This window comes from Argopecten irradians, chromosome 8, assembly GCF_041381155.1.
Source record: "Argopecten irradians isolate NY chromosome 8, Ai_NY, whole genome shotgun sequence".
In the NCBI taxonomy this organism is placed as follows: Eukaryota; Metazoa; Mollusca; class Bivalvia; order Pectinida; family Pectinidae; genus Argopecten; species Argopecten irradians.
Window position 1 is genome coordinate 32,309,670 of NC_091141.1, and position 22,103 is coordinate 32,331,772.

The 22,103-nt window shown below is 32.8% G+C and overlaps 1 protein-coding gene across 1 annotated transcript; it reads left to right on the forward strand.

Annotated features, from left to right (window-relative positions):
* Positions 1 to 1,576: 1,576 nt before the first annotated feature.
* Positions 1,577 to 20,849, forward strand: LOC138330117 (transgelin-2-like). The gene is made up of 6 exons (XM_069277488.1): positions 1,577 to 1,691; positions 9,556 to 9,653; positions 15,023 to 15,121; positions 16,888 to 16,949; positions 17,849 to 18,071; positions 18,645 to 20,849. Exons 2-6 carry the CDS (start codon positions 9,558 to 9,560, stop codon positions 18,693 to 18,695), a joined length of 531 nt encoding a protein of 176 aa, XP_069133589.1. The 5' UTR covers positions 1,577 to 1,691; positions 9,556 to 9,557; the 3' UTR covers positions 18,696 to 20,849.
* Positions 20,850 to 22,103: the final 1,254 nt, after the last annotated feature.

The window sequence follows — 22,103 nt, forward strand, 5'->3', positions numbered from 1 at the left end:
GCTTTTAATACCATTTAACGCTAGAGCAATAATAAATTTTGTTATCAAAAGTATTTTAGTGCAAGTTATATCCAATGCTAAGTTTTCATCCATTACTCTACGCGTCTGACACTCGTGAAATTCTGTAAATTCTGAAATACACTTTAAGACCCTTAGTTACTAGTTACATTGCAAGTCACCTATTCAGCTATTTACATGTTGGATTTTAAGTCACTTATTTACACTTTGGATTTTAATTCACTTAGTTACTATTTACATTGAAAGTCGCCTTTTTACACGTTAGGTTTAGGTCGATTATTTATATGTGGGATTGGAAGTCATTTAAATATTAATTACATTGCAAGTCACTTAGTAACTTTACATTGTGAATCACTTGGCTACCAGTTACATTAAAAGTCGCTTAGTAACAGGTTTCATTATGAGCCCTTAGTTACTAGTTACGTTGTAAGTTGCCTAGAAACTAGTTTCATAATTCGCCCTTAGTTACTAGATATATTATAATTCACTTAGTAACTAGTTTCATAATTCGCCCTTAGTTACTAGATATATTATAATTCACTTAGTAACTAGTTTCATAATAAGTCCTTAGTTACTAGTTATGTTGTTATTAGCTCAGTAACTAGTTTAATTGTAAGTCATTTAATTATTATCTATATTTATTATATTATCAAACATCAGCTTTGTTTTGCGCATTGTCTCGTCGTTTTCTGTAATCTGTAGAGTTGTTCGTTGAATGGTGTGTGAGACATCGGGTTGGTTCCATCGTTTTTATTTAAGGTTGAATGCATATTTAATACATTGGATCAAGGACGGATTAGTAGGTAGTTGATCAAAAATTCATTCATAAACCCCAATTTTTGTTATTGTTTTTGTTTCAAGTAGAGTGGACGTTTACTGCTGTGTAAAACATGTACGCCATATTCATTTTGATTGGCTGATAAAATCTTGTCTTCAACATGATCATAACGTAAACGAACATGTGATATGGCCAGAATGGGAAAATATTCAGGGCATTATTTAGGCACCAATATAATGCTCAAGTCTTTCCGGCGTTAGATTTGTGACGTCACCACAATCTTGGATTGCTGGATAATAACATCCCGTTCCTTGACAAATGATCTAAAGGATTGTATCTTTCTGTATATTTAATTTTTATATTACATAATCACTGAGTTATCATTGTTATATCATGTGTAGAGTATTTAGGGATAGTTGTAGTATATGATCACTACAAGGACAGCTGTTTATATCTGTATATGTTTAAAATAAGAAGCTTTATTAGAACTGTACGTACATTGATATAGATACCGTATAGCTCATCATTTGTGACTGATACACACCCGTGTAAACGTTTTGGTGGTAAGCGGTTGTGATCCTGTATACATTTCTGTTTTGTTTGAGTAATCAGTATGCAGTTTCAAACAAAATATAATTCTAAATTTTATTCTTGATTTAACTGTTATTTTTCACAAAGCTGTAGAGCTATTTTTCGACCTGTCCCATTTTCCATAAATGTTTAGATCGACTTAATGACAGGGTATGTTAATTACTGCCATGTCATGCTTGGTTGTGTATTGCGTAGCTACTGACAACGGTCCTATTATCCACGTAGGAGGCTAAGATCTCACCATATTAGACATAGACTGCAGACCTGGTTGGAGGTTTCTCTGATTTCTCTGATTTTATTAAAGGTAAGTAAAGAACTGCGTTATTTTAGAATAAAACAACTATAAGGTCAGAATATCTGTATAAATGGCCTGAAATGATATTACAACACCGAACAAATGTATGAATCTGTATAAAAGGAAGCAATGACATTTTAGTTTATTGTGTTGCCGAATAGTGTAACCAAAAGATGGCGTGTGTTTAGCTGCAATATTGTTGCTCAAAAGGCTTTTAGACAGATAAAGGTGTCGTCTTTAGAGCGACAATTGGTGCCTATTTCTGCTAATGGAGCAGAGCAATAATTATGCAATTCATTATTAAAACGTACGTATGTAATTTATCGTACTTGTTTTATATCACATATCTACTGGGCAATAAATTTAAACCGTATAAAATATATTATTCACATGAATATTTTATTTTTACACATATAAATCTGAAGGTCTTTTCAAACGAAAATTATACGGCAAGTCTACAAATGTTGAACATGATGTCTTGTGAGCTGTGCGGTAGATATAAGAATGGTCGTTACGTATGTTTGTTTTGACAAAGGTAATACGTAACTGATTTATACGCATAAAATAATTGGACGCATACGAAAATGTGCAGAAAATTGTGTCCAAGTATTTTCTGAGGCAGCGCCATTAGGACACACAGACACCATTTCCTACCCGGCCGAAATGAATAGTAGGCCGGGTACATATATTCGTTCTAGTGTGAGTTGTGATTAGGATTACACAGGGACCTTAATATATCCAGCCGAATAAACTTACTCGTTACATTGTAAATCGCTTAAGAACTAGTTTCATAATATTCCATCATGGTTACTAGATACATTGTTAGTCGTTTGTTACTAGTTTCATTACAAGTCCTTAGTTACTGGATACATTGTAAGTCGTTTGTTACTAGTTTCATTACAAGTCCTTAGTTACTAGATAAATTGCAATTAGTTTGTTACTAGTTTCAATACAAGTCCTTAGTTTCTGGATACATTGTAAGGCCTTAGTTACTAGATACATTGTAAGTCGTTTGTTACTCGTTTCATTACAAGTCCTTAGTTACTAGATACAGTGAAAGTCGTTTGTTACTCGTTTCATTACAAGTCCTTAGTTACTAGATACATTGCGAGTCGTTTGTTACCATTTCATTATAAGCTCTTAGTTACTAGATAAATTGTAAGTCGTTTGTTACCATTTCATTATAAGCTCTTAGTTACTAGATACATTGTAAGTCGTTTGTTACTCGTTTCATTACAAGTCCTTAGTTACTAGATACATTGTAAGTCGTTTGTTACCATTTCATTACAAGTCCTTATTTACTAGATACAGTGAAAGTCGTTTGTTACCAGTTTCATTACAAGTCCTTAGTTACTAGATACATTGTAAGTGGTTTGTTACTCGTTTCATTACAAGTCCTTAGTTACTAGATACATTGTAAGTGGTTTGTTACTCGTTTCATTACAAGTCCTTAGTTACTAGATACATTGTAAGTGGTTTGTTTCTAGTTTCATTACAAGACCTTAGTTACTAGATACATTGTAAGTGGTTTGTTTCTAGTTTCATTATAAGTCCTTGGTTACTAGATACAGTGAAAGTCGTTTGTTACTAGTTTCATTACAAGTCCTTAGTTACTAGATACATTGTAAGTGGTTTGTTTCTAGTTTCATTACAAGTCCTTGGTTACTAGATACAGTGAAAGTCGTTTGTTACTAGTTTCATTATAAGCCCTTAGTTACTAGATACATTGTAAGTCGTTTGTTACTAGTTTCATTACAAGTCCTTAGTTACTAGATACGTTGTAAGTAGCTTAGTAACCAGTTTAATTGTATGTCTTTAATTATTATTTACATTTATTATATTATCAAAATCAGCGTTGTTGTGTACGGCGGCGTATTAGGGCCACTACAAAATTTTATTTATCTTGTACGTACAAGTTATTATCTTGTACGTACAAGATAGTATCTTGTACGTACAACTTAGTATCTTGTACGTACAAGATAGTATCTTGTACGTACAACTTAGTATTTTGTACATACAAGTTGAGTTGAACTGCTGTTCATCACCGCAGAATTGAGTCACCCGCCTGATATTTTTCGTAATTAAAGATAGTCGGTCTAATTTGCATTGCTTCAAGTACGATCACAGGTTTATTAACTTATTTGACAATATTAAAAATATAGATATATATTAATGAGGACAATATCTTTTTCACAATCGTAATATGAAATTGCCGGATTATGAGTTGAAACTGTATAGTCACTTGCATTATTTTGAAACTGACACTGTATAGTTCCTTCCCAGGAAACTGTATAGTCGCTTGTTTTATAACAAGATCCATTTAGTGATAAAATGGATATGATACATCTCCGATGAATGATAAGTTTTATCTATTAAAAAGAGGAGCAAACAAATTCGTAATTTTCTTCAGTAATAAAAGTTAAATACTTCACACTTGTGCCATTATTGGAAAAGTTTGAGCATTTATTTTACTTCAGAATAGTAGTATTGAAAATAATTAACTGTCTCCGAAAACAATTTTAGGCAATATGCCCTAATTCGAATGATTTACTGATTGCACAGACAACAAAAGCAAAACAAATTATTTCATATATGTTTTTGTGTTTATTAGACATATATACACACATCAATTATTGTCAAAATGATGATCATAGTTAATACTCTGTTATAAACATTTACATCTATATGTTCGGAAACTTATCACAGCATTACAACTCCACAACATGTCGCAAGGTATTCTTTTTTCCCTTTGGCTTATACAAAGGGTACGTAATATACGTATAGCTTCATGCGATACCATGGTGACAGTAAATCAGCCACAGCCTTTAATACCGAGAGTTTCAACATTATACTATCTTGTACGTACAAGATAGTAACTTGTACGTACAAGATACTATCTTGTACGTACAAGATACTAAGTTGTACGTACAAGATACTAACTTGTACGTACAAGATACTAACTTGTACGTACAAGATACTATCTTGTACGTACAAGATACTAACTTGTACGTACAAGATACTAAGTTGTACGTACAAGATACTAACTTGTACGTACAGGATACTATCTTGTACGTACAAGATACTAACTTGTACGTACAAGATACTATCTTGTACGTACAAGATACTAAGTTGTACGTACAAGATACTAACTTGTACGTACAAGATACTAAGTTGTACGTACAAGATACTATCTTGTACGTACAAGATACTAACTTGTACGTACAAGATACTAACTTGTACGTACAAGATAAATTAAATTATATAGTGGCCCTAATACGCCGCCGTAGTTGTGCGCATTGTTCCGTCGTTTTCTGTCATCTGTAGACTTGTTGTTCGTTGAATTGTGAGTCGGGTTGGTTCTACGGTTTAGTAATTAGTTCATCAATAACTCATTAATATAATCCAATTTTTCTTATTGTTTTTTTTTCAAATAAAGTGGGTGTTTACTGCTGTAAACATGTACGATATATTTACCTGTATTGGCTGATGAATTCTTGTCTTTAATATGATCATAACGTAAACGAAGCTATGTTATGACCTGAAGAAAACATATATATTCATGGCATTATTGCGATGCCAATGCTCAAGTAAGATTTGTAATTTGTGTCGTCACCACAGTCTTGTGTTTTTGGATAATAACACCCCATTTCTTGACAAATGATCTAAAGGATTGTATCTTTCTGTATATTTAAGTTTTATATTACATAAACACTGACATTGTAATATCATGTGTAGAGTATTTAGGGATAGTTGTAATATATGATTTCTATAAGGACAGCTGTTTATATCTGTATATATCTGTACTCAGTAGCTTTAATAGAACAGTATAGGTCATCATTTGTGACTGATACGGACCCGTAAAACGTTACATTATTTGGTGATAAGCGTTTGTGATCCTGTATACATTTCTCGTTTGTTTAAGTAATCAGAATGCAGTTTCAAACAAAATTTTATTCCAAATCTAATTCTAGATTTAAGTGTTATTTTTCACAAAGCTGTAGAGCTATTTTTCGACCTGCCCCATTTTCCATAAATGTTTAGATCGACTGAATGACAGGGTATGTTAATCACTGCCATGTCATGCTTGGTTGTGTATTGCGTAACTACTGACAACGTTCCTATTATCCACGTAGAAGGCTAAGATCTCACCATATCAGACATAGACCTCAGAGGGAATAAAGGTACATTTTTAAGTAAACAACTGGGTTATTTTAGAAAAAAAACTTATAAGGTCGGAATACCTATTCCAATAGACTGAAATAAAATTACACCGCCGGACCAAACGCATAAATCTGTAAAAATTGACTAGAAGCAATACAGTTCCGTTGATTGTGTTGGCGAATATATAGTGTAAGATTAGAGATGGTGGACTTTTGTGTTGTAATTAGGATGACACTGGGAACTTAAGATGTTCAGCGGAATTAACTTTTAATTGTTTGTTTTAATTATTCAGGAACTTATAGTCTATAAAATTTGGCTACAGAGTTATCAATGATATCGTTGCTATTATAAGATAGATACGGATAACTCAGGAAAACATGATAAACATAAGTAGTCAAACATTTTACTTATTTTTTATATCTACTTCCGGTTGATATAAATTACAAATCAATGTGATATAAAAGATACGAAAAGATACTTCAAAATCCTTTTCTGTCTAGGTATATATCGTACTGAAACGAAAATGTACATATCTTAGAGACATGCCTTTTATTGCTTACATAATATATTACATCTGAGATCCTTTGTTTGAGTTATTTTTCGCATTTTCATATATTTATTTTGCCATAACGGAGAGCCCAGTTTCCTCAAAACTCCTTCAAAGATGCTTCGCCGGCGACAGAGCTAAATGACACTCATTATTTAAACAGTAATTGGTGTTCAATTGTGTTTATGTAAATTTAATTAACAAAAAACATAATATAAAATAACTCATTTTGCTTTCGGTGCATGCGCAATCAGTACTTCACTCCATATAGTAAATAGTGTCATTGATTTTTTCTGGATGCAATTAATTATCATTTAACATTTTAATCTTCACATAACATAAGAAGCTCAAACTTTTGAATTGTGGTAATGGTGTAAATTAACTTTTGTAAATGAAGAAAACTACTCAATCGTCTGCTGCAATTTTTGATAAGAAAAAAACCAATTTATCAACGGTGAAGCATCTTTAATTTCCATTATATTATACAAAGCATTACTGAAGGTAAAACACTTTAATTGAGGATCTTTTCTTAACTTCTGTAATGCCTATTTGTCATTAAATATGTTTTCTGTCATATTGATATTCTAATTCCCCTGTCATATCTATAAATTGCTGTGGAATATGTTTATTATTTATAAGTTCATACTATATACTGTTCAAACAAACACTGTATTAACAGATAATACTTTTCGGTTTTCTATAACCTTTTTCTATGCAATCGCTCAATGCAATCTATAACCTTTTTCTAACCTTTTTCTATGCAATCACGGTACCATGCATCTTGAATCCTGTTCTTAATAAAATTTTCAATAATGTTTTGAACTCAGGTTTTTTCCCTGAAGCTTGGTCAACTGCTGTAATTATACCAGTTTATAAGAAAGGAGACCGTAGTGACCCTGCCAATTATAGAGGTATTAGTCTTTTTAGCTGTATGGCAAAACTTTTTACATCAATTTTAAATAATCGTCTTATACAATGGTCGGAATCAAACAGTGTTGTTACTGATGCCCAATTTGGGTTTCGCCGTGGATTAAGTACAGTTGATGCTATTTTTGTGCTCCATTCTATTATTACTAAATCTCTTAATGATAATAAAAGATTATTTTGCTGTTTTGTGGATTTTAAAAGAGCTTTCGACTCTATAGATAGACGCAAATAGTGGTTTAAATTATCTCAACTTGGAATTAGAGGAAACTTACTCAAAACTATTAAATCAATGTATAGCCAAGTAAAATCTTGTGTAACTGTAAATGGGAGATGTTCAGATTTTTTTTGTAAACAATATGGGCCTTGCTCAAGGAGAAATTATGTCACCGATAATGTTTTCGTTGTATGTTAATGACTTTGAAAACTATTTTATAGAACATGGAGTAAATGATTACCAATTTGGTGAGTTAAGCCTTTTTCTCATGGTGTATGCTGATGATTTAGTTTTGTTTGCGGAATCTGCCAGAGGTTTACAAAACATGCTGAACAGCCTACATAATTATTGTGAAACGTGGAATCTAACTGTGAATGTTGAAAAAACTAAAATAATGGTTTTTAGAAAAAGTGGCAAGTTACGTAAAGAAGATTGTTGGTTTTATGATGACAAACAGTTGGAAGTTGTACACCAATTTACGTATTTGGGAGTTGTTTTTAAATTTAATAATAAGTTTAATGCATTACAAAAAAAAGTTGTCAGAACAAGGGCGAAAGGCTGTGTTTGCTTTGTTTTCAAAATGTAAATCTATGCAAATGAATTTTGTTACTCTTTTAAATTTATTTGATACATATGTTAACAATGTTTTAAGCTATGTATCGGAAGTCTGGGGTGGCTGTAAAGCTCCAGATATTGAAAAGATACAGCTTGAATTCTGTAAAAAGGTATTACATGTTAAAAAAACCACATGCAATGTAATGGTTTATTTTGAACCTGGGCGTTTTCCTCTTTTTTTACACAAGAAAGTATCGAATGATAAAATACTGGTTGAAAATTATGAATTCTAATAACTGTATTTTAAAAACTGCTTATAATGTTTTATTGAATTTCCCAAAATCGAACAATGTATTTAATTGGGTAGAATGTGTTAAAGATATATTGTACAGTCATGGTTTTGGTGATGTTTGGGTAAACCAGCATAAAGTTGTTCCTTCAAATATTTTACCAATAATCAAACAAAGAATTAATGATATAGCTTTTCAAGAGTTGTCATCTATATTAGAAAACTCTTCTAAGTGCTATTTATATCGTCACCTGGTGAATCAAGTTGTTTTACAAACTTATTTGACAAAGTATATTCCAAACAAAAATCGTATTGTATTGACAAAAATAAGGTTATCGGCACATAACTTGTGCATTGAATCTGGACGTTTTTCAAATTTAGATAGAAGTGAGCGTGTTTGTAAGTTTTGTGACCCTCATCGTGATATTGAGGACGAATATCATTTTATTCTCATTTGTCCAATTTATCAAGATATTAGAAAGAGATGTATAAAAGACGTTATTGGGAAAAACCATCTGTATTTAAATTAACCAAACTTTTGAGTACTACAAATATAAAAGAATTAAATCTACTTAGTAAATATATTTATAATGTAACTATTTTGAGAAAGTCATTAATGTAATGCTTTGTCCATTCTCCACTTATCCTGTATGTATGCAAATTGTATTTTGATATTATTCTTTGTAAAAAGCAAATAAGTTGAAAAACTTAATGCAAATAAAGAATTTGAATTTGAATTTGAATAATGGGCGTTAAAGATGCTTAGCCGCCGACAGAGTATTAAGCGATACTCATCATATTAACAATAATTGGTGTTTAATTGTGTATTTACTGTGTAAGTTTAATTAACACAGAATTTTCCCGGGTTGCAATTAATTAGTTTTAATATTGTTTTTAAAAGGAAGTCAGATTAGAAGTTCAAACTTTTCATTGGTGACAATAGTGTAAGTAACTTTTGAAACTGAAGAAAAATACTAATTCGCCTGCTCCTGTTTTTAATAGAGAAAAATACCATTTTGTCAGCGGCGGATCATTAATTTAACTTATTCATACGAAATGAAGAAAGAATATATTTATTACATAATTGTTAATATTCGTGAGATTAAAATTTAGCTTAATTTACGGATTCACGAAAATTTGCAAGATTTGATAAACTGTAACTAATGGATTTTTTCAAAAGTCATGTTTTTCATATCACGTGCACTGCCGTTAATGATGGCCATCATTGTGAGCACAGAAACAGGAGCTGCAGATCAAAGTGAAGCAAAGATGGAGGAAGTAAGAAACATTATTTACTATTGTACTAATACACGTATGTCTAAAATGAATTTAATTATCTGCCTATCTGCTGCAGAAAATTCTATACAAATAGAGGATCTTACATGTGTGACTATATGATTTCAAATTTATCAAACGAGTTCAATAATTTGATATGCCATGACCCTTCTCGGTTGAATCAAAGCCTGATTTCCCCACTCTTACATCAAACAGAATTGAAAGTAATCCAAATTTTGACCCAGAGCTTAAGCCCTGGCTATTCTCTCAAGGATTCAATAGATCTAGAATTAAATAAACAATGTTCAAGAAAATTTGTAAGATTTTTCCTTGGAAAGGAAGTTGTTGATATCTTCTTGGTGCCCCAGTACTCTGATCTGGTGGTCATTCAATACATTTATTGAGGTCAAGGTGCGCTTTAAACTAAGCACCATGGATGCCCTTTTTCCTGTAAGAATTACTAAAGTTTTGACTATGTTTTGATTAATACTAGTTATGTGATAAATAGAATCTTACACTCATGGCTACATCATTTGAAATTAATAAACTTAAATTTATAAAATTTGATATACCACGAGCCTTTAAGGATATTTTGACATTTTATTTCCAAAATAACAATAGTTTTTCTGGGGTTTTTTTAATATCGTACAGTATCTAGGTAAAAGGAGACCTACACTGTAGTTATAACACTCACTATACAGTAGTGAATGTCAAACTTGTAACAGCCTCATCCGGTTTACGCATTTTAGAAACCAGATAATTTTTGAATTTGATAAATGTTTTCAAATTTTTCTAAATCAAAAACAAAATTTAAAAAAAAATAATAAATTGAAAGCCATTTCGGTTAAGGTATAGACTTTTAAATATATGATTTGCTTGCTCTTGATATTTTTTTCATCTGTAATGAATAACACTTGGAAACAGTAACTATTTTAAATACTAGTACCTACATGTACATGTATATATATATATATATATGATAAATTTAAAGAAAAATCCTTACGGACGAAATCTATAAGAAATAAAAACAATAACGACTGACTAGTGAGCGCTTTCGCCCCATTCAAGGGAGCTCTTCAGACTGTTTATCTGAGGTAATCTTCCTCAATATAAAAAATAAATATGCTGTGTTATCTATTGATGTAAATGATTAATAAAACAAAAGAGAAGCATGAAAGGTATACCAGGTAATTCATTTCTGCGTATGTATAAAAGCTACAAATAGATCCTTATTGTGATGATTTATTCAACTGACTTTCATATCCTTCAGCAGTATCAAGGATCTAAAATAATTTAATTACCTGGTACCATATGTGTTCCAATTCGAATGTAGAATAGAGTTCTCTTTTTTATTAGTTTAACATCCTATTAACAGCCAGGGTCATTTAAGGATGTGCCGGGTTTGATGGTGGAGGAAAGCCGGAGAACCCGGAGAAAAACCACCAACTAGCTGTCAGTACCTGGCAAATTCTCCACATCGGATTCGAACTTGTGACCCAGAGGTGGACGGCATGTGGTAATATGTCGGGACATCTTTACCACTCGGCCACCGTGGCCCCACGAATAGAGTTCTCACAAAAGGTCTCATAAATGTTATGTTAATTAGAAAGATTGGCACCTTTTATAACCCATTACCCTAATTGCCCAACATGAAATTCCAATTAGCATTATACATTTCCAAGGCATTTCTTGATTAAAGCATATTATATTGTTAAATATCTTATGTAAACTTCTATGATCAGATGCATGTATACCATCAAGGGTTGAAAATGACAACTGACTTAAAAGGGTACGTGGGTTTTGAACTAAAAACTTGATATTCTTTAAATGTTCACATGAACAGTTTTCATTGGGATTGGATAAAGGGAGGTAATTGGCCTATTTGTTTATTTTTTAAGGTTTATTTTCTAGCAAAATGCTCAATATCACTAAAAGAATTTGCGAAAACAGAGAAATGTATGTTTTGTTATGGATTGAGTATTCGGACAGACCAATATTGTCTATATTATGACAATTTTTTTTATCTACATGAGGAAAAACAGTTTCTAATTGATAAAATGGGGGTAGCAGAGACTTTTACATGATTATTCATGATGTACATGTATAAGTACATGATATTTTTCAAATCTTTGATGCCGTGTCACTATAAAACGATATAGTCCATATTAAATGAATTCTGGTTATTTTAACTTGATTATAGCAGTAGTTTTATTTTTTTTTCTCTGTAAAAAACTGTTTAACATTTCTTGTTCTCTAAAATGTATGTATTTGTAAGAGAATGAGTGTCCAGCTAGGCGATATTGTCTATTATTACATTTTTTTTACTTATTTTTCGATAAAATGGGGGAAGCTAGCAGAGACTTTTACATAATTATTCATGAAAATGCATATTCCAGGCAGCAATAGCAATTATGATGAACTCCTTGCTTAATTGTATGTCATAGGGACAATAAGAAAATGCCACATTCAAGTTTTAAATAAGTCTCCCTTTATTTAAGAAATCCCTTTATTTAAGAAAATAGCAGAGTAATAACCAAATTATTCTCCATACGCCAGGGGTTACTATCACTGATATATTGCACTATTTCATAATTAACTGATCGCCAGCTGTCAATCAAACCGCATTGTTTGTTCTGACATTGAATAGAAACATGTGTGTTTGCGGGTAGAGGCGTGGCTATATTACACCTGGCAAATCGGTCAATGAAACTGCAGGCAACAGAAGACACAGGTAATTAGATCATTTAACGTACATCAAAGGAATTGTATAATGTGGTTCACTGTACATATGTGTTGGTTTGAAGTTGGGTGCCACTTTCTCTGTTATGTTGAAAGGAAGTCTATGCAGGACTCAGTTTTGAGGTCACCTGAGATGAAGTCTCCAGTGACCTAATCTAATTTTGCAGAGACCTTTCATGGCCAAAGGTCAATCAAAATTGTGAATTATATGGTCTCCTAGGGACCTGAGGGTTGGGGCCAAAAGGGGTCAATTAGGCTAAAACTTCAACAATCTTCTTCTAAAATTCCAGAAATAGTGGAATCAAATACTCTTCACAGATGGATTCACGTATCCCCCTGGGGAGGGGGTCAAGTTTACTATAATTTATAGGTAAAACACATTTTTGAGCATTATTTGGTCATTTGTAATAGAAAATGAGTCAAATGTTGTCAGAAGTATCAGTATGAGATGGCCATTGAATCCTATTAACAATTTTTTTCATGACTGACCCTAAGGGACCTGAGGGGTGGGGCTAAAAGGGGTCAAATAGAATAGGCTAAAACTTCAAAAACCTTCTTCTTAAATTCTGGAAATACTCTTCATAGATTGAAAGGTCTTAAGGTCCTTCACAAAAAATTTGAAATTATCTTAATTCTATGACCCTGGAGTCTCATGGTTCCTCCTGGGGAAGGAGTCGATTTTACTATAGTTTTGATAGGGAAAACACATTTTTGAACATTATTTGGTCATTTGTAGTAGAAAATGAGTCAAATTTTGTCAGAATTATCAATATGATATGGTCATTGAATCCTATTAACATATTTTCCATGACTGACCCACAGGGGCCTGAGGAGTGGGTCCAAAATGTTATTTCAAGATTTGAACCAACTTTGCAATGTTCTGTATCAGTTCTCAGGTGACCGTCAAGGCTTCTTGGGCCTCTTAATTTCTTTTGGACTGCCTCCAATTTTACTATATTAGATATTAGTCCATGGGTGGATATTGCGTCAGTGATAGTAACCCCTGGAGTATTTAGGATGCAGCCAAAATATTTTTTGCAAGCCTGTGATTGGTCAGTTTTTTCTCCTGAAGTGGTTCCAATTTTACTATGAGATAGTCAAGAGGTGGATATTATGTCAGTGATAACTCATGGAGTATTGAGGATGTAGCTTAAAGGATTTTTCATTTTTAATTATCTTCCTTTGTTGGTGTTTTTATAGAAAATCAATTAAAATGTATCTTTCAGGTTATTATATAATGAACTACCAAGGTTTTTAAAAATAAATAACCTTGACCTTTATTCAAGGTCACACGGGTCAAATAGACTAAAATCCTGATATGACTTCAAACTCTGGTATATTTTCCATAACCTTATGAAATTGGTCCCTTTTAAGAATAACAACAAGAGTTATCTCCCATTTCTCTTCTCTTCATTTCATCCGCGACACTCCTTCAGGTGTCGCGCAACTAGTAAAAGTTGTTTTACATGTAAATATCAGAATATTACATAAAGGAAAGTTCCTTCAAATGTATTGAATTTTTCTTATCATCTTTTTTAATTTTCTGTGGAATATCTATAGATATAAAAGATGTTCTAGAGACTGCTTGAAACTACCTGCATAAATATGCCGAAATGGGAGTCCTTTCCTATATATTCATCAATTATTGGAGTAGATCGCATACGTTATATCTTAGCTATTTCTTTTAGATTTTTAATGGAAGATTTTGTTTGAAATAATACTCTTTTTTAACAAATAATAATAATAATAATAATATAATAATAATAATACTGGACGCAGGCATAATGCCTATATATCCAGATCGCTAATCATACTATACATCCCGACTATTAATAAGTTCAGTATTATCTATCTCATGATTAAAGTAGCATTCGGGCTGCCCCCAATGCTTACATGTATCCAAGCGAGATTCAAATTTTTATTGATGGTGACGTAACCACGGCTTCGGGAAGAGAGTTCCAGTGATTGATGATCCGCTCCTTGAATGAATACTTTCTCAAATTTAGACGACTTCGTCGTTTTAACAATGTCAAAGAGTGGCCCCTAGTTCTTTTGTTGTTATTTTGAATTAAAAATCCCTCTACGACGACTCGATCATATCCTCCATGTATCAATTTATATACTTGGATCATGTCTCCTCTAAGCCTTCTGTGTGTTAGTGTAGGTAACTTCAGGATCCTCAGTCTGTTTTCATAGGTTAAATCTTTCATTCCCGGTATTTGTTTTGTTGCTCTTCTTTGTACATTTTCTCGTTTATTTGTGATTGTAAGTACGGGTTCCATATGCAGGCTCCATATTCCAAATGTGGTCAATGTCCAAATGTTTACAAAAAGTAACACTTTTTGAGAAAAACGAAAATGAAATAGTGATCCTTTTAAAAGGTGTGTCCAAAACTTTATCATGGATTAGAAAATCATTTCAGAACATTTTCTGTGTATAGTCAATTAGTTTCAAAATAAAAATATGGAATTACAGTTTTTTGGTGATTTAAACATAGCGAGTGAATGTAGCAACGTTTTTCGTATATATACCTAACTACATATTTCCAGTATAATATTGCATACAAATCGCGCACTTCAACACGTATACAGTATATCGTTTTACTTGTATAGTATATCGTTTTACTTGTATAGCAATATGATAAACTGGAAGCAAAGGGAATCCCGAAACATATTATGGTCTGGATGAATGGTACTATGGAGATCGATGAGAACGGCGCATATACTCCATCAGTAAGTATTCATATGAGAATTTTCAAACATCACAAAGATTTTTATAGAGAATTTTAAGCTTTTTTGCATAAGATTTATTTTTAAAAAAAATTGTGGAAGTAATACAGATAAAAAATGTGTGATATTTTATTCATTCTGAGTAGGTTTCTGTAATATCTTATGACCCATATGGGATTCGACCTTGCAACCAAGAGGAAGAGGGTCTGTGGTAGTACGTCGGAACACTCGGCATCCGCGACTAATCTAAGGGAAAATCTCAGTAATATTCATTATTCCAATACGTTCCTGCAGTTATTAGTCCCCTAACTGTCTGGGCGAAGACATAGAAATTCATTTAGATCGAGGAGAGGTCTATTGGAGCGTATTAGCAACGTAGGTATTTCGTCATTGCGCGCGATAGAGTGGTTGTGCTACGACTATTTTGTACATGCTCAAAATTTACGTAGCGAGGTCGTGGTGGCTAAGGGTCATAGTGACATCGTACAAGGTCGAAGCGTATTGGCAGCGGATGCAGAGTAGTAGACACGTAGGACTCACGTGGCTTGGTCGTCAAAACTAGGATGCAACTCTCCGTACGCTGGTCTGGCGTTTGAACTACGATCGCTTGAACTACGATATCATCAAGTCCCTCTGACGTTTAGGAAGATTTGCGAAAACATTGCGCACAAAACTGACTAATATTCGCTGAACATACGCAATTTTCGTAAATCGTACTTGTATCTGTCGCCCAACATCCGTACACGTCCGCAATTATCCGCAATGGCGTGTTTTGCCGTTCCCAGGATTTTTGAACTGCACAAAATTTATACTCAATGCATACTTTTTATATGCGCTGTATATCCGCTGTTATTCGCAACTGACAGGGTTTTGCGGCTTTATAGCGAACTGGGACAGTGTGTAAAACGAATATATAGCGTACATGTACCTATCACGTTAACATCACGAATCAAAATAATTTATAGCGAATGCATATTGAGTTCAGCGTTTGTAATGCGTCTGTATGAACCAAAACTTCTCTATAAATATGGCAGAAATCGACATATTTGTCTATTATTTTCTAGGTCGTAGCGCGGTCTTCGCACAGTGTGAATGGGTATTAGTAATACTTCGTTTTTTTGTAGTGTTTGCGTTCAAAAGCGTGTTTAAAGTCGTCAGAATGGATAACATAGTTCTACTGAAGTAGTGTGTTTTGAACAACTATTTTTATAAGGATGCATGTTGTAAAACATTGAATAATCATCCGGGTACGTACAAACCTATTTTCAGACAAATACATTTACGTGTTATATCTATATATATTTCTAAAATGCATTTCTGTCGAAACCGTACATACTTGAACAAAATTAAATTGAGATAAATTCATAAGGATCATCGATGTTTAGTTTGTGGAACAATCATAAAAACATTATAGGACTTCAACAATTCTTTTTTCTGCTATTTCTAAAACGAACTGAGGGGAGCTGTCTCAAATTTCCTATGCAGATTCCCCTACCGTTCTAGTTGTGCTTATTTTATTTTGAAACCGATCAGTGAACAAGATGGCCGACAGAGCGTCATTTTGGATTTTGATAATTAAAGACCGCTTTTTATCATAAAGTACTGAAGTGATGTTTCTCAAATTTCATATGTAGTATGTAGTCAAATTTTAAAAAGCAGAGAAACGATCCCTCTTTTCATTGTCAGACGTAGATCATTATTTAGTGGGCGCCAAGATCCCTCTGGGATCTCCTGTTTGTTTTTGTTTATTATTATTATTATTGTTATAGGAGAAATCCTTTGACTGGAAAACGCTATGCAGTCTTTTAAAAGATGGACACGTGCTATGCAGGCAAGTTGAAAAATTTACAAGAACAAAGCAGCATATACTTATTGTTGTTGGTTTTAGTTTCCGAAGGATGTCAGGGTAATATTACGTGATAATCAAGTTTTCAAATTCATGTTTTCACCACTAAACCGTTCATGTTTGTCTTCAACACTTGATCCTTTTCAAAAATCAAACCATCTATTGTGTGCCAACTGACATTTTTTCAGTAGTGTGTGGTACCATCAACATCAAGATTTATGTGCCATATCTGGGCAATTTCTTATTGAAAACCATCATCAATTAAAATAGAATCAAAGACACGGACAAATAAACCAAATACTTTATAAACATTTGCAATAACACAGAATTGGTGCAATGTAACAGTGCTGGTTTCTTAAGCTTTTTAGATGAAAACATATTTCAAGAAGAAGAATAAAAAATACACTAAAATGTAAAATGAAATTGTAGACCACAACTCAGATTCTTACTGTGAAAATCTGTACTCCTGTCATTGCACTGTCGACATAAATATTATTTTTGTTGGGAATACTGCCAAAATTTATTTCAAGCTCTTACTTGGCTTCAAAGACACAGCGTATGTATTAAAAATACATTGGGTAGTGTTATTCTCAAAATATTTTGGTGGTAAATAACATATTAAAAGCACTTTTTGATTCACGATTTGAAGAAATACGGCGTTAACTTGAAGACAATGTCTGGCCTTACTTACACACATAATCTAACCCTCATGTACCCCTCATCTCATATTTAGCGTCAACATTTTGACTGGCAATTGTCCACCAATATAGCTCATTTCCAAATATCCAAATATTTCAGAAAATCACGTATGCGAATAGTGATCAATATTGTTTTAAAAACACGGACTTACTCTTATATTAATTTCGATTTTTTTTTTATTTTAGATTCATAAATATCCTATTAGAGGCAGCAGAAAAGGAAACAGTGAAATGTCAGAAAAATCCAACAAGCATGTTCGCTATTATGACAAACATCGAAAGCTTCAACAAAGGCTGTGAACAATACGGCCTCGACAGAAAGTACTTCCTCCGGAGTGAAGACTTATGGGAACTCCGCAAAGGGTCATTCTGTAACGTCATTAACTGCTTACACAACTTAGGGTTATTGGTAAGTGGGAAATTGTGTATCTGGCTTTAATGAATGAAATCATGAACATTAGGTTAAATGTAGGTCGGTCTTTATCCAAATGTACCATCCTCGACATTCCAGGAGTTACTATCACTGTCGTGATATCCTGCTCTGAACTAGGTTATAGAGAAACTAAATGCAATTTATGAAAACAATTCTGACCAATCAGAGACGATATAGAGAAGCCGCCTAATTTCAAAACGGCATACATGACATGGCGACAGTGATAGTAACCCATGGAACATCAATGATGTCTTAATATATAACGCGAGTTTAATTAAAAATCAAGGTTGCTATAACTTTAATATTATATTAAAAAACAAAATGCATAATTTTCCATATGTAATCTCACCTAAAATATAAATATTGCAATACCTATCCAATACCAAAGAAGCTGAAATAAATCAATATTTTTGTGATAAAAATCATAAATTTATTGCTAAGAATAAGTGTTGTTTACGGTTTATTTCGCTGTCAAGGTTCCATAATCCTCAAGTATTATTGATCTTATTGTAAGTTGGGAGATACTTACCTGCTCTTTTCTATTTCCAGGCCAATTCCAGATCCTTTATTCCAAAGTATACCGGGGAAGTCACAAACTAAATGGATAGGGATTTAACGCAGGAATCAGCTACATGACGTCACCACGTACTGTCATACATTTAGAAAATTGATAATTGCAACTATCCGAGTACCAATGAAAAAGAAACTTATAATGATGACTTTTAATGTGAATAAGTCCATTTTGTGAACATAACAACTTCATAGAATCCTGGAAATTAACTAAAATGGCATTTCTGTGACAAACGTCATGGTGCCACGTCATCAAATTGCAATGTGAACTTCTGTTTATTTTTTTTCTGTTTCCTTTGCTTTTTTTTGTCTGTGTCGATGTAGGCCAGAAGGATATATACGTTTGTTGTTGTAGATTATTGTCTTTCCGATGAAAAAAGTATTGTGAAATTCTGTAGAATAATGATTCTGGGAGCCCGGTATATCGAATCGCTGGTCAATCTCGAATTGTAAAAAAAATGCTACTTGACAGATTCAAAATATTTATCCAGTATATATATGGCATTAAGTTTTGTTCCGTGGATCTTTTACAACAACTACCATAACGTATTATATTAGTAATAGTTTGCTAAAACAAATTGTTTATATTAATAAAAACGACACACAAACTGGTGTCATTGTACTAACGGCGGCTGTTTATCAATGAAAGGAAATTTAATGTTATCACAAGGGCCTACGAATTAACATCATGATAACTATCTCTCAGATTTAGTAATCGTAACGACCATGTAGACCAGACCGGAATCAAATCTGAGGCAAAGAATAGCTGAAACAGTGCTACCACAAGAAAGTTTCATACAAAAAGTATTTCAAATTACCAGTAAAAACAACGACAAATTATATATATTATCGTTATATCTAACATACATTTATTTGCTTACAGTAGTGGAGTTCATCGCTTGTTTGTCATAACACACAATGTTTTAAGCTTTTTATGTAGACAAGGATTTACAAGTGAGACGTCCTTGATGTAGGTTATGCGTAGTTACATGCGGATATGAAAGATAGGGATATTCTACCCGAAGGTCACACAATCTACAAAGGGTAGAATATTCCTATCCTTCATATCCACTTATAAAAGAGTATTTTTCTCTCCTACCTCAAAGTTTTATTACAATTTTACAATTATGATAGCCCTCCAAATCCTGTTCTTTGCATATTTTATAGTAAAACGGGCATAGCTCTTTTAAATAATAACGTAAAAATTCACAAAAAAGTAATAGTTTCGTTGACCCAGAAAAATGGCGAGGTTGTATTCCATGGGTAACCATGTAATACAGCATCACGCGACATGAGAATATGGCATGGGATAAACTAGACTGGCCACCAGACCCTAACAGTCTAGGGATAAACCCGTATTACGCCGGTAGGTATGAGAGAATAATACTTTCAGTATATTTATTATGATGTATTCTTTTATTTTTTTAACTTCCAATGATCAATTATATGATAAATACAGGATTTCCCTTTCATCTTTGCTTTGTTTAATCTTGTGTTAAAGTTAAAGTTATTAATTAAATTACATATTTCATCTGGTGTCTTGCTAAACCTTCTCTTTTAAGTCAATCAAAAATCATATATGGAACTTAAAACAGAGGGTTAATAACAATGAACCGACAACACCATACCAGATCTTAGCAATATCATCATCTATTTTCCTTTCATGCCTGCGTGGCAAATTTTGACATTAAAATTTTATATATGTTACAGTTTATAAAATCGGTTTAGATATGCGATCTCAATGGTGTATACAAGATTAAATAGGCTCTAAATCCTTGGTTCGTGAGATACATGATACAAAACGTGCAGCAGAGCTTTGACATTTAAAAGTCATTTTCCTTCAGTTTGGGAGCATTCGTACATGTTAAATTACATAATTACCGAATATCTTATATCAACCATGCACAGACATGATCAGTGACACCTGCAGATGTATTCGTATAGACCGGCTGTTTGTGAATGAAAAGGTATGACATAACTACTGCCCTGACATGTATGATTATACTGACTACATTCTAAAAACCAGATAAAAGGTAAACAAAACCGACGATATCACACCTGAAGCCAAAGATAACAGGTAGTCAGTCGTCTTGCTTTGAGGCTTCTCTAATTTCGGAAATCATGAATAAAGGGCTAATTGTTTTAATTGATACTTTTATGTAAGCGATGAATCGCATGTTAAAAAACAATAATACTGCTTCTCAATTTTCTTTTTTATTGACGGTATTATTGATCGGATTATATTTAACGTAGTGGCAAAAACACTGTATGACAGATCAAATATGTTTTTGCTATTTTTTCTACATAATATGCATTCAGAAAAATTATGAAATGTATATTAGTGTCGATTATTTCATGTCATTAACGGTGCATCCTATCATGCCTTCCATTAATGTTCGATAACATGATGTTCGTGTATATTTTGTATTACTTATTAAGGCATTCAAAATCAGTACACACATGTCATTTTCAAATATCTGGATATTTTTTCCTATTCTTTAGATTAAATTTGTAACTCGAAACACACAAAAAATAGACTCGAAAATTGATACAGTGAATATTGATCATGCATTTATCCTGTATAACATGTAGGGTCAGGTAAATTGCGTCCTTGCGCTTCAATGTGTTTTTCGTGTTCGAACTTTGACCTATTGGGTTCTGTGTAACCTACCATAATTGCGGCTTTGAAAACAGTCCTTTAGTTTGATAATTCTTATAAACGTTAATTGTGTTTCTATTTTAGCAGATATACACATTAATAGGAAAAACACGTTCGCAACCAGTAACAATGGCTATCGAAGTGTGGACTTTTGTAATTCTAAATATCCATGATAACATCTTTAATTCCATTATATATTCTGAAGCATATTTTTGTTTGTATTTAAATAATAATAGAATTATGAATTGGTAACCACTACCTATAGTGGTGGCTATCTAGCAGATTTTGGCACAACACATATTTGAAAGAAAGTAGATGGTTGAATATTGTTAGATTTTAATTGGAATTCAAGACGGCGACTTAAATGATATTCTATTGAATTAAACTATATATGAGTAATGATCAGGAACAATGTACCACATGTATGCGAAGTGCCACAATTCTATTCAAAAGTGCTACATCTTTGTGATGATCCACCTAAGTAGTACATGGTTATATAATTTAAAATATCATATAACACTTCAAACACATTTAGAAATACCTGTTGGTCTTTTTGTGAAGGCCATCTGTTTGAAAATAAAAAGGTAAGCTAATAACTGTCTCGTCATGCATGGATGTGTATTACGTAACAACTGGCTACTTATGAATGCCAAATAAAACCAAACAAGAGCCATTACCTCACGACTGCTGGCAAGGACACAAGATAAATGTTTCGTGTCGAGGTTTTGCTGATTTCAGCACACGTAAGCCATTGTCGGATCATTTTAATTGATGTTTTA

Coding starts and splice junctions, on each gene's coding strand:
- LOC138330117 (XM_069277488.1), top strand. CDS start 9,558: ATGTTTTTCATATCACGTGCACTGCCGTTAATGATGGCCATCATTGTG. Junction 16,950..17,848: donor GATGGACACGTGCTATGCAG/GCAAGTTGAAAA, acceptor TTTTTATTTTAG/ATTCATAAATATCCTATTAG. Junction 18,072..18,644: donor TACACAACTTAGGGTTATTG/GTAAGTGGGAAA, acceptor TTCTATTTCCAG/GCCAATTCCAGATCCTTTAT.